Source organism: Acinonyx jubatus, chromosome E1 (genome assembly GCF_027475565.1).
Source record: "Acinonyx jubatus isolate Ajub_Pintada_27869175 chromosome E1, VMU_Ajub_asm_v1.0, whole genome shotgun sequence".
NCBI classification, from domain to species: Eukaryota; Metazoa; Chordata; class Mammalia; order Carnivora; family Felidae; genus Acinonyx; species Acinonyx jubatus.
The window spans coordinates 17153646-17167360 of NC_069397.1; the positions used below are offsets into that span (position 1 = coordinate 17153646).

The 13715-nt window shown below is 48.2% G+C and overlaps 2 protein-coding genes across 15 annotated transcripts in view; one reads left to right on the plus strand and one right to left on the minus strand.

The window, feature by feature from the left end:
• Window positions 1–1926: 1926 nt before the first annotated feature.
• Window positions 1927–8782, minus strand: LOC128313531 (collagen alpha-1(I) chain-like). Its single transcript, XM_053212663.1, has 3 exons — window positions 8561–8782; window positions 4423–5876; window positions 1927–2208 (listed from the first exon to the last, which is right to left on the minus strand). Exons 1-2 carry the CDS (start codon window positions 8780–8782, stop codon window positions 4686–4688), a joined length of 1413 nt encoding a protein of 470 aa, XP_053068638.1. The 3' UTR covers window positions 1927–2208; window positions 4423–4685.
• The window catches only part of MYO18A (myosin XVIIIA), a 102168-nt gene continuing 93545 nt past the window's right edge, over window positions 5093–13715 (plus strand). For 11 of the 14 annotated variants that reach the window (XM_053212438.1, XM_053212439.1, XM_053212427.1 and 8 more), the window contains exon 1: window positions 5093–5246. The gene's annotated coding sequence lies outside the window, so the exon portion shown is untranslated. Of the gene's footprint in view, window positions 5247–5713; window positions 5861–7632; window positions 7731–8858; window positions 9022–13715 lie in introns of those variants that run through there. The other 3 variants (XM_053212430.1, XM_053212428.1, XM_053212429.1) reach the window with 3 other exon arrangements.

Below are 13715 nucleotides of genomic sequence, written 5' to 3' on the forward strand. Positions count from 1 at the left end.
TGGGTCAGGCTAGAGGAGCTCTTAAGAATACCCAGTGCTAGGGGGTGCTTGGGTGGCTCGGTCAGTTGGGCGTCAGCCTTTGGCTCAGGTCACGATCTCACAGTTTGTGAGTTCAAGCCCTGCATCAGGCTCTGTGCTGACAGCCTGGAGCCCGCTTTGGATTATGTGTCTCCCTCCCTCTGCCACTCCCCTGCTTGTGCTCTGTCCCTCAAAAATAAATAAACATTAAAAAAAAAAAAGAATACTCTATACTACCCCAACAGTGCCTAGATGTGGACACACATAAACAAAACATCTTTTTTTAAGTTTGTTTATTTATGGGGTGGGAGGGGCAGAGAGGGAGAGAGAATCCCAAGCAGGCTTTGCACTGACAGTGCAGGGTTTGAACTTACGAACCTCGAGATCATGACCTGAGAAATCAAGAGTCAATCGCTGAACCACCCAGATGCCCCCAAAAGATACATGTTAATATGCCTATTCATTCACTGTCATGTTGTAGGGGGAAGAACATGGGCTTTGGAGCCTTGGGGACCTCAGCTTGAATCCTGACTCTGCCACTTGCAGGCTGCGTACAAGTCACAAATCTGTCTGTGCTTCAGTTTCCATAGCTATGAGTTAGGACAGATGTGAATAGTAAAGCTAATAGTTATAGAATGCTTACTATGTGCTGGGGACTCTTTTTTATATATATTGGCTCATTTCATTATTTCAAACTTAAGACATTTCATTTTTATTTTTATTTGAGAGAGAGAGAGAGAGAGAGCAGGGTGGGTAGAGGGGCAGAGAGAGAGACAGAGAGAAAGAGACAGAATTCTAAGCAGGCTCCACACCTAGCACGGAGCCCAGTGTGGGGCTCTATTCCATGATCCTGGGATTATGACCTGAGCCAAGATCAAGAGTTGGATGTTCAACTGACTGAGATACCCAGGCGCCCCCAAGAAACTTTATTTTTAAAAGTAATTTTAGGTTTATAGCAAAATGGGGATGAAAGTGCAGAGTTCCCATATACCCTCTGCCCCAACACAGGCACAGCCCCCTCCCCCCCTCCCCCCCCACCGCGTGCCATCAACATCCTGCACCACGGTGGTACATTTGTTATAGCTGATGAACTGATATTGGCACACCATCATCACCCGAAGTCTATAGCTTACATTACGGTTCACTCTTGGTATTGTACATTCCACAGGTTTGGACAAATGTGTAATGACATGTGTCCATATCATATCATTTCACTGCCCGAAAAATCCTCTGTGCTCTGCCTATTCATCTCTCCCTTCCTCCAGCCCCTGACAACCCCTGATCTTATTATTGTCTCCATAGTTTTGCCTTTTCCAGAATGTCATAGAGTTGCAATCATACAGTATGTAGCCTTTTCAGATTGGTTTCTTTCACATAGTTATTTAAGGTTCCTCCTTGCCTTTTCATGGCTTGGTAGCTCATTTCTTTTTAGTGCTGAATGATATTCCACTGTCGGGATCTACCACAGTTTATCCATTCAGGTACTGAAGGATGTCTGGGTTGCTTATATACTGGCAATTATATTAAAGCTGTTATAAACATCTATGCAGGTTTTTGTGTGGATAGAAGTTTTCAGTTCCCATGTGGGCAAATAACAAACAGTGAAATCTCTGGATCATATGGTAAGAGTATATTTAATTTTGTAGGAAACTGCGAAACTGTCTTCCACAGTGATTGTACCATTTTGCACTCCTACCAGTAATGAATGAGAGTTCCTGTTGCTCCACATGCCTGTGAGCATTTCGTGTTGTCACTGTTCTAGATTTGGGCCATTCTAATAGGTGTGCAGTGATATCTCACTGTTGTTTTAATCTGCATTTCCCTATGACATATGACGCTGAGTATCTTTTCAAACGCTTATTTGCCATCGATACGTCTCCTTTGGTGAAGTGTCTGTTCGAGTCTTTGGACCATTTTTAAATAGGACTGTTTGCTTTCTTATTGTTGAGATTTAAAAGTTCTTCATGTATTTCTGACAACCGTCCTTTATCAGATGTGTCTTTTGCAAATTTTCTCTCCCAGTCTGTGGCTTGTGATCTCTTAGTATTGTCTTTTGCAGAACAGATGTTTTTAATTTTTAAGAAGTTCAGCTTATCAATTTTTTCTTTCATGAATCATGCCTTTGATGTTGTATGTAAACAATCATCACCATGACACTGGTTGTAGCAACATCTTTTCTAGATGTGTTTCCTGAGGCAAGGGAAACAAAAGCAAAAATAAACTATTGGAACTACATCAAAATAAAAGTTTTACAGAGCAAAGCAAACAATCATTGAAACTAAAAGACAACCTAGTAAATGGGAGAATATATTTGCAAATGACATATCCAATAAAGGGTTAGTATCCAAAATACATAAAGAACTTATACAATTCAACACCAAAAAACCCCAAATAATCTAATTCAAACATGAGCAGAAGACATGAACAGACATTTCTTCAAAGAAGACATCCAGATGGCCAACAGACACATGAAAAGATGCTCAACATCACTCATCATCAGGGAAATACAAATCAAAACCACAATGAGATACCACCTCATACATGTCAGAATGGCTAAAATAGAAAACACAAGTGTTGGCAAGGATGTGGAGAAAAAGGAATCTTCACGCACTGTTGGTGGGAAAGCAGACTGGTACAGTCACTCCAGAAAAACAGTATGGTGGTTCCTCAAAAAATTAAAGATAGAACTACCATATGATCCAGTAATTCCACAATTGGGCATTTACCCAAAGAATAGGAAAACATTCATTTGAAAAGATGTATGGTCCCCTATGTTTATTGCAGCATTATTGACAATAGCCAGATTATGGAAGCAGTCCCAGTATCCATCAATAGATGAATGGATAAAGAAGAGGTGGTTACATATGTACAATGGAATATTACTCAGCCTTAAAAAATTAAATGTTGCCATTTGCAACAACGCGGATGGATCCAGAGGGCATAATACTAAGTGAAATAAGTCAGAGAAAGACAAATACCATGTGATGTCACTGATAGGTGGAATTTAAGAAACAAAACAAACAAAGAAAAAGAAGAGACAAACAAAAAACCAGACTCTTCACTACAGAGAAGAAACTGACGGTTACGAGAGTGGGGGAGGGCGGTGAGGGAAGTATGTGATGGGGATTAAAAGTACACTTCTCATGAAGAGAACTGAGTAATGTACAGAATTGTTGAATCACTGTATTATGTACCCAAAACTAATATAACAGTGTATGTTAACTATGGTGGGATTAAAATTTTTTAAAAATCATTACCATACCCAAGGTCATATAGGTTTCCATCTATGTTATCATCTATCCGTTTTATAGTTTTGTGTTTTACATCTAGGCCTATGATCCATTTCAATTTTCGTAAAAGATGAGAAGTCTTTGTCTAGATTCGTTTTCTTGCCTACGGATATGCAGTTGTTCCGGCACCATTTGTTGAAAAGACCAAACTCACTTTTCGTTTTTTGTTTTTAAAGATTTTATTTTTAACCAATCTCTGCACCCAACATGGGACTCGAACTCACAATCTCAAGATCAAAAGTTGCACACTCCACCAGCGGAGCCAGACAGCCACCCCAAGACTAAACTCATTTGATTTTCAGTATAAACTTTGAGGCAGGCACTGTTATTTATCCCCATTTTTCAGATAAGCAAACTGAGGGATAGAGTGGTTTTGTAAATCGCCCAGGGTAACACAGCTAGGACTTGACAGGGGTTTGAATTCAGGTAACCTGACTCCAGAGTCCATGCACTCAGTCACTATCTGTAATAATAGTCTCTTGTCATAGGTTTGTTGTGAGGAATGGAGAGTGTGTGTATCACATAGTAGGTGCTCAGGAAGCGGTAATGATATGATGTGGTATGATAGTATTGTCCAACCCAGCCTCCAAGGTTTCACTCAATGTCATGTCCTCATCCTAGGGATGTCACTGTCTCATCCTAGGGATGACAGTGTGGTGTACCCTCCTGCAGTCACAACTCACTTCTGTGTGAGTTCCCTGGAAAGAGGTTCTATGTCTGATTTCTCAGTGTCCCCCGGAGTGCCTGGGGCTGCACCTGGCACTCAGCAGCCTCTCAATAAAAATTTGTTTAATCGAGTTTGGGTGGTGCACTATTCCTCTATCCAAAATGTACATCCTGGGTGTGGTCTATTCCTCAGGATCTCCCAGCTCTTACTCACCTCTTTGCTCCTGAGTCCCCTTGCTCTAACCTTCCCTGATCTGTCAGCTTCCGCCTCCTCTGTCTGCAGAAATTCTTGGTTGGGCTAACTATGGAGGCAGCCGCTCTTGTCTGCTACACCCTTCTTCCCGCACCATGCAGTTTCTTCCACATTCTGGGGTATCCCACTCCAGTATGCACACTGCCTGTAGAAGCATCCACCTCTCCATCTCCAAACTCAAGATAGAGCACCTACCTTGGAAGACTGGTCTCTAAACACCTCTGGCCTCTCCCAGGACACCTCTAATCCTTTCCTGGGTAAACATCTCACTGGATGAGGACATGACGGGACCTATAAACCAAGAAGCTTCTGAAAGGTGTTAATCTTATTAGCATCGTTGGACTCCTTTGGGGACTGAGTGATCACCGCTGAGGGCTGCGTCTCCTGGGCCCCGGTACACCCCTCAGGCAGCTGCACTTGAGGCAGGGCTCTCTCAGACCAAGCTACCACCCTGGGGATTACATTCTGCGAGTGCCACCCTGGACATGCGGGCAGTGTCTGCTTCGGCCTAAGCCATCTGGCACCATCGAGCAGCGCCCTATGTCTGCCCCTGCAGAGCCACCCTGGGAAGATGTGACCAGCAAGACTCGAATGCGTCCTCCGCACAGCACTGCCCTGGGCAGCACCCTCTCGGACACAGCCAGCGCGCGGAGTCCAGTGCAGGCCTTGGAAGGAACCTGCTCTATACATGCGGGCACGGTGCCTGCCCTGGGCATGCCCAGCGGCCTCCGGCGCCCAGCGCAGACGGGAGCTCCAGGCCTCTCGGACGCGGGCAGAAGGCTCCCAGAGCAGCGCCCAGTGCCCGCATGGCCCGTTCTGGAGGCGCGCCCAGGCGCTGCCAGGAAGGCCGGGCGTTTATCCCGGGAGCCGCCAGCAGGGAGCTCCCTTTCGGCTCTGCTCGCGCGGCCGCGGGGGGCGGCGCTGCGCTGCGCCGCGCTGCGCTCCAGCCCGGACCGGGCCGGGGCCGCTGGATGCCGCGTCTCCGCTTCTGCTGCCTGCCGGGCGGGCTCCGGCGGCCGGTGAGCGCGGGGCGGCGGGGGCGGCCGCTCGGGGGCTGCCCGGGCCGGGTGGGGCGGCGGGGCGGGCTCGGGCCGGGAAGGCGGGCGGGCGGCGGGGCCCGCCGGCTCCTCCTCCCCCACTGTCCCCTGGAAGCGGCGGCCCGGACTCCCGGCTCCGGTCCCCGGCCGCGCCGCGGAGCTGGGCGCCCGGGAATGGGGGCCGACAAGGAGGGGCGGGGAGGGGAGCTCCGGCCCCTTGTGCCAGCTCGGGAGCGCGCGGAGGCAGGGCAGGGTGGCCCTCGGTTTAGGGGGATTGAGGGCTGAGGGGAGCCCAGGTGGCCCCGGGCTGCGGGGTGGAGGCTGCAGCCTCCGGGATAGGGGGCTTCTCGGGGCCAGGCCCCGGCCCCCCCTCCCCCCCAGGCCGACCGACCGACCGACCGACCGAGCGAGGCTCCGAGGAAGGCAGCGGGGAAGGCGAGCACCTCCACCGAACCCTTTATCCCTCCCAGCGGCCTTCACCCTTTCACTGCCAGGCCGACAGCGGGCTCCTCTCAAAGGAGCAGCTGCTAGACAGCTGGCAAAACAATGGAGACCCCGCTTCCCCAGGCCCCCTCCCCTTGGGACAGAAGACGGGGGTGAGTGAATGGTAGGCTTTGGAGATTAGGGAGTGCTGCCTGTCCCCTGTGACTGGCTGCTCACCTCACCTTTCCCTGCAAAGGGGTGGGATGTGTGTGGGAAGGTCGGACAGCCTGCCCCAGGCCTCTGGGAGAGACTGCCCTGACGCCCCGCCCTGCTAACCTGTCATGCCAGTTGTCTCGCCAATGGGGAGGCGAGGTGGTAAGGTTAGCTACTCCACACCCCTGTGGTGGGGGTGGTGGGGGGTGGGGGTGCGACTTGGTACCAAGCATGGTGAGGAGTGGGTCATGTTCCTGGCTGAGATAAGGCCTGCAGGGACATAGCACACATTGAGGCTTTGTTGGGGGCAGAGAGGGGGGATGGGGATGTCACCCTGTTGCAAGGCACATGTGTCCTGCTGATTAGTTGGAAAGGCTGCCAGCCAGAATGAACGGGGTGGGGGGGGGGGATGGGGGGGAGGCAGACGGTGTATTTTTTAAGGGTACTGCTTTTGCCTACTCACTTGGCCAACCGGGCATGTATTTGGCAGTGTCCTCTTGGTTTGTGTTTGTGCAGAGGTTGGGGACAATGCTTCTTGGGAGGAGCTCTCCTGCCTGGAGCCTTCCTGCCCTCTGACGGACTCCCAAAATTATGGAATTGGGTTCCCTCCCCCCTTCACCTGGCCAATGATTCAGGCTGGTTTGTGTGGGCTCATTTGTCTTTTGGAGTACCTGGCATGTCTGTTGCTGAGGAGGCCTTGTAATTCCCCATAAGGAGAGTGAACTGCCCGAAGTGTGTATGCATTGGGTCCATGCTGGAAGGGAGGGAAGGTCAACCAGACAGTTAAGAGCAAGATCACCTTTCCACGTTCTTACCAGTTCTGGAGCCCTTTCTTGGGCAGGTCGGTTTCCTGTTGGCATGGCAATGGGCCAGGCCTTGTCTAACTTTCCCCACCCTTTTGGTTCAGAGGCTACTTTCTATTTGGGGATATTGAAAGTTGCTCTCCTGAGGTCTCTGGCTTCCTGACAGACCTCACTGGCTCTTTGTCAATGGCCTGCCACCTCCTCAGCTTCCCCTCTGTCCTTTTGTGATGAGGGCTTTCCAGGAAACATCCTCCTGGTTGCTGGACATGACTAATTATAGATAGCCTCGGGTGGAGGTGTGCTTGTTCCTTTGGGGTTGGGGACATTGGAGTTGGGGCCTCATATTCCAGGAAGACCATGGGGGAAGCTATTGTGTTGGAGGGTTAGGGAAATGAGAAGGATCACAGGTGGGGGTGGAGGGGGGAATGTGGGAGGGATAGAATGAGTGCTGGTGGTCACTTCCTTTGGAAGCTTTGAACTTTGAACACTTGACCTGGTGCCTGGCAGCTCTGAGTATCTAGTTTGTTTACTCTCTGTGGGCCTGGCTCAGGTGCCAGGGTGTGTGCCTAAGGGCTTCCTCCGGTGCCCCTGGCTCTCCTCAGAAGCCCTCACGTGGATTGTGCCCCTCCTGCCTCCTGCCTGGTGCCTCCACCTCATTCCCTGGGAGTCTGGGTAGCCAGCCTGTTGCCTGGAGCCCCCCTCACCAGCCTAGCTTGAGGCTGCTCATTAAAGGGTGCGTATGTCTTCAGAAATCGGGCCTGAAATGTGCGGGGTCCCCCAGAGGCAGGTACCTGAAGCTGGACTGGGTGGGGCAGCACTGGGGCTAGTGTGAAAGGGAGAATCCACCCTACTCGGGTGGAGCAGGGAGTTAGTTGCTGGAACTCAGGAAAGCCCTGATCCGGACTTGGTGTGTCACAGGTCTCCAGAGCAGCACGGCTGCTCTTGCTCCTTCTAAACCAGACGTCTGTCCCCAGCCAGACCCCCCTCACCTGAAGTGGACGCCACAGACGGGAACTAGATCATCCATGTGAGCCGGGTCCTGTTGGTGGCTCTGGGCCCCAGGCCTTGTCCCAGGCCTCTCCCGGGTGTGGTGGGTAAAGGGGAGGGGCTCTGACCTGGTGTAGTTTAAAGTTTCAAGGGTATGGGAGGGCCCAGCCCACCCTGTGCTATGATTAACAGGTTCCCCCAGGACTCGGGCTGGGGGCTTGAAGTTCTACTTTGGGTCAGGCCCCTGGGTGCTTTAAGATCTGCTCACTGCACCCCATCCCCACCCCCCCCCATCAGCATTTTCTGAGGTAGCCTGAATTAGAGAGTGTTGTTGGGAGCCGGATTGGGAGGGGTGGGGAGCAGAACTGGAAAGCCTCCACTCCTCTCCCCACCTCACTGTCCTTGAGGTGGGAGTGGTGCAGCTTGTCAATTATCCATATTCCCTTGATGTTTCAAAGAGCCTATAGTCAGGCAGCAGTTTAAACTGAGGGCTGAGGGTTTTACAAGGCCCTTGGCCCTTTCTCTCTGCCAGGTACTTCACCATCGCTTACAGGGGATTATTTTTATTATCCTCTGATATTCAGAGATGTTGGATGATGGGCTCAAGGTCACACAGCAGTTCAGAGGCAGAGCAGGATTTAGAACCTGCAATTTGTAGTTGAGCAGAATACCTCTCCCGGCAAAGGTAAGGGCTCCTGGCCAAGTCTGAACTCTCAGGCCCATGGAGATTTTATAGTTGAAATAGCTGAGGCCTAGAGAGGGACGGGACTTGCTGAAGGTCACACAGAAAGGGGGGGGTGTAGGGGTGTTTAGCGGAGTCTAGCGCCCAGCGGACTGCGGCAAACCCCTCCTGGGGCTGAGGAGGTGCACCTGGAAGAGCAGCTGGGGACCTGGCCGCGCTCCTGGCACGTCTCCCGCGTCGTTCCTGCCGGGGCCTGCGGGATCGCTGCGTTCCAGGGGAGACGGTATCTCGGCGGGAGGCGCCGCGGGGCTGCGGCTGCACCGGCCGGCTGCCTGGAAGTGCTGAGCGCCGCGGGTTCCAAGGGAGCCGGAGCCGGCGGGCGGTTGGGCCGGCCGGCCGGCTGATGTCATGTGAGAAGCGTGCAGTCGGAGCGAGCACACCTGGAGCTAGATAAGCTCCGTGTGACCTGGTCTTGAGTCACGGGGCGCTGCGGAGCTCTAAGCAGGACCGGCTGGGAGAGAGGCTCGGGCAGTGGCGGTGGCGGCGAAGGCGACAGGCGTCCCTCTGCGCCGCTCGGCCGGGGCCCCGGCCGGGACGGACGGCCAGGTGCTTCTGTTCGAGTCCTGCCTGGTCGCTTTTGCAAACCTTGGTATGGACTGGCGCCGAGAAAGGCCTCTGGGCTGTAGGAAACGGCCGCTTAGGGAGGTCAGAGGCCAAGGGAGAGAGGCCGGCTCTCTTGGGAAAGTATTTCCTTTGTATTTATTTATGAGTGTGGTCTGGGAGTGGGGTGGGGAGGACTGACCCTTTTAAGTGTCCACCCACAGCAGCCAAGTCTGGGCGCCTTGTCTTGGGATTCTAACGTTATAGTTTCCATTTCCTGGGGCTTCTATTTTGCCAGCTGCAGGGTGACCCATTTAAATATGTCCCCACTTAAAGCCACAAGACACTAGTGAGATCTATTTTAACCAAGTCCCCCAAGTCACTGAAACTTTCCTAAGGCATGAGATGGCAAGCCTTGAACTTAACAGTTGCAAACTTGGTTTACAGCCTAAATGCTAAGTGGATTGTCAAACCTTCCTTTTTTTTTTTTTCTTTCTAATCTTTTAAAATCACAAAAGTAACATATGCTGGGAAAGGCTATTAGCTAAAAAGCTAAAGTGTTACTACCCCGGTTTGCCTGTACTGCATGGAGAAAACCACAGACAAAATCTTGTAATGGATCTTTTCAGGCATTTTTTTTAAAGCTTGTTATATATATCTTATATATAACATATTTATCACATATGCATATATTATTTATTTATATTTACATGCAATATCATGTTTCATAAATATAATTTTACATAAATATTAAAAAAAATTTCTGTAGGAAATAAAGAGCATATAGAAAAGTAGAAGAAATATTATGCATAATCCCACTATCCAAAGCCCCTAGGCCTAGGGGCACCTGAGTGGCTCAGTTAGTTAAGCGACCGCCTTCGGCTCAGGTCATACTTTCATGGTTCATGAGTTCAAGCCCCCCGTCAGGCTCTGTGCTGACAGCTCAGAGCCTGGAGCCTGCTTTGGACTCTGTGTCTCCCTCTCTCTCTGCCTCTGTCTCTCTCTCTCTCAAAAAAGAAACATTGAAAAAAAAATAATGAAATAAAGCCCCTAGGCCTAGATACACACACACATACACCCCTACCAGCTAAATATTCTCATTGTAAAAAATTAAAACAATATAGATGAAACACAAAGCCATTGACTCTGCTAAAATCTGTCTCTTTCCCAGAGCATACATTTTTCTATGCGTTTGCAAATATTGCACATACATAATCTCCATGTATATATATGCACACATATACATAGTTTTAAAAATTTTAGTAAAAATTATATGGCAACTTGAGTTTTTCACTTAATATAGAATAGAATCTTTCTAGGTTAGTATATACAAATCTTCATTCTTTAAAAAAAATTTTTTTTTAATGTTTATTTTTTATTTTTGAGAGAGAGAGAGCCCAAGTAGGGGAGAGGCCGAGAGAGAAAGGGAGACAGAATCTGAAGCAGGCTCCAGGCTGTCAGCACAGATCCCTATGCGAGGCTCGAACCCATGAACCATGAGATCATGACTTGAGCTGAAGTTGGATGTTTAACCGACTGAATTACGTAGGCGCCCCTTCATTCTTTTTAACTGTCCAGTTCTATAATCTTGCTATTTCCCTAGTGATATGATCTTTGTATTGACAGAATTTTGAGTTACAAACAATGATGCAAAGATCAGCCATGTTTATTGTGTGGACATATCTGTAGATGTCCTATGTGTAGAATTGCCCAGTCTAAGAATATGTACATTTAAATATTTTCATAGATACCACCAACTTGCCCTTATACCAATTTATACTCCCAACAAATAGCAGATACCCTGCTTCCTATCTTCTATTTGATTGACGTTATTAATGATGGTAGTTTTTACTAACCTGATAAGTGAACAATAGCATGTCTGTTTCATTTCATGTGTCTGTGATATGACTGAGGCTGAATACCTGTTTGTGTTTGTTGGCCTTTCATATTTCTGCATCTATGAATTGCTTGTGCTTCGTCTCGGCAGTAGCTACATGGGGCCTCTGGACTTGAGCCAGTGTGATCCAGCCTGGCCATGAGCTCGTTGGATTGCCTTCACTTCTTTGGGCTTTACTTTCCACATACAAAGATTCTGTCCAGGGGCGCATGAGTGGCTCAGTTGGTTAAGCGTCGGACTTTGGCTTAGGTCATAATCTCCTGGTTTGTAAGATCAAGTCCTACATTGGGCTCTGCACTGATAGCACGGAGCCTGCTTGGGATTCTCTCTCTCCCTCTCTCCCTCCCTGCCCTTACACTGCTCATGCGTGCATGCTTTCTCTTTCAAAATAAATAAATAAACTTTAAAAACTTTAAAAAAAAAAAAAGGTTCTGTCTGGCACTAAGATTTTATGTTTAAACTTATTTTAGTCACACTTGGGCTGATAGTCATTTCTGTACTTTATTATTCTGTCTACTGTCCCATTTAGATGATAAGAATGTGCCTTGCTATGCTTGGGTACCATTCTTGAGAGCTTACCCTGGGCTAGGTGTTATATGGAGGGCTTATATACCAATTTCATTTAGTCCCCAGGCCTTATGTGGTAGGTACTATTATTTAACAATTTTTTTAATGTTTATTTATTTTTGAGAGAGAGAGCCTGTGAGCACAAGCAGGGGAGGGGTAGAGAGAGAGGGAAACACAGAATCCAAAACAGGCTCCAGGCTCTGAGCTGTCAGCACAGAGCCCAACACGGGGCTCGAGCCCACCAACCGTGAGATCATGACCTGAGCCGAAGTTGGATGCTCAACCAACTGGAGCCACCCAGGCGCCCCTGTTATTGTACTCTTATTATCTCCATTTACAAATGGGAAAACAGAGGCACAGAGGCATTAAGTGACTTTCCCAGGATTGCATAGCTATTACCTCAGAATTGGTCCCACGTTTGCTACCTGACATCTGAAGCCTAAGCTCTTTCATTAGTTTCATTTCTCTTGCATTTAGTAGGTACTTGATAGATATGTATTTTCCCCAACACTTTATCACAATTTAGAAAAGTTAAAGACTTTTACTGTGAATACCCCTCCCACTTCCTAGATTCTACAATTTACACTTTACTGTCCTCACTTTACCACATATTTCTCCCTTGATCCATCCATCAAACCGTCGTACATGTTTGATACATCTCAAAGAAAATTCCAGACATCAGTATACCTTGCCCCCAATACTTTAGTGTATGTATCATTGACTAGACTGCAGTATATGTTTCCAGTTTTTTTCTTTTGAGTGCCTGTTTCACATAATGAAATGCACAAACCTCATGTACACTATTTGATAACTGCTGACACATGTATACATCCGTCAGCCCAAATCCCTATCAAGGTAATGTAACATGAACATCACTCCAGAAAGTTCCCTCATGCCCTTTCTCAGGCAATGGCCACCCCTACCCGCCTCCCCACCTTCCAGAGGTAATCACGGTTCTGATTTTTTTTCACCACAGGTTAGTTCTGTCTATACACATCTTCCTTGGCTGACAGTGGGTTTACCTCCTGATAAACCCATTGTAAATTGAAAATATCATAACTCAAAAACGCATTTAATACACCTAACTTGCCAAACGTCATAGGTTAGCCTAGCCTACCTTAATTGTGCTCAGAACATTAATATTAGCCTACAGTGGGGCAAAATCATCTAGCACAAAGCCTATTTTATAATAAAGTGTTGAATATTTCATGTAAATGATTGCACACTGTACTGAAAGTGAAAAACAGGATGGTTGGGGCACCTGGGTGGCTCAGTTAAGTGTCCAACTCCTGATTTTGGCTCAGGTCATGATCTCACGGTTTGTGGGTTCGAGCCCCATATCCGGCTCTATGCTGACAGTGCAGAGCCTGCTGGGGATTCTCCTGCTCTCTCTGTCCCTCCCCCGCTTGCACACTCACTATTTCTCTCTCAAAATAAATAAATAAACTTAAAAAAAAAAAAAAACAACCCACAATGATTGCGTGGGTACAGAATGGCTATAAGCACATCGGCTGTTTACCCTTGTGATTGTGTGGCCGACCAGGACCACTGCCTGGCATCACAAGAGAGCATCCTACTGCATATTACTAGGTCAGGAGAAGACCCAAATTCAAAATTCGAAGTATAATTTTTACTGAATGCCTATCACTTTCATGTGTGCATATTGTAAAGTTGAAAAATTGTAAATCGAACCATTGTGAGTCAGGGACCATCTCTATGTACTGTATGAGCCTCACCAGTATGTACTCTTATGTCAAAGCCGCCTTTTACTGTCGCTTGACATAGTATTTTTGGGATTCATCCCTGTTGTCTCAGTAGTTGCTTTCTCTTTTTATTGCTGAGTAGTATTCCATTGTGTGAATATGGAAACTGTTTCCCCTGTTGATGAACTGCAAGATGCATATTTGAGTTGAAGGGTCCTTGCCCTTAAAATGCTTTCTGTCTTAAAGTGATAAGGCAGCCAAGTTGAGTCAGTCGATTGTACTTTGCTTTGATCGGGTTAGTAGTAGGGTCAAGATGATATGGGCACATACCCTAATTTTTATATATACCTTTCCTCCACTTAAAATTAGGAAAGGCCTCCTGGAGTAGGATGAGGGGAGAAAGACCGAGAAGGAGGTCAGAAAACTCTAAGGTTACCTTCACTGGAGAGGGTAAGAGACCAAGGGGAGGCGGGTAGAAACTGCAGCCCAGAGTGAAGAGTGGGAAGATCCTGATGTCATTGCTGCTGGAGACTTTGAACCTGAGGGTGGGAGATGGTGAAAAGTGCAAGGTCCACA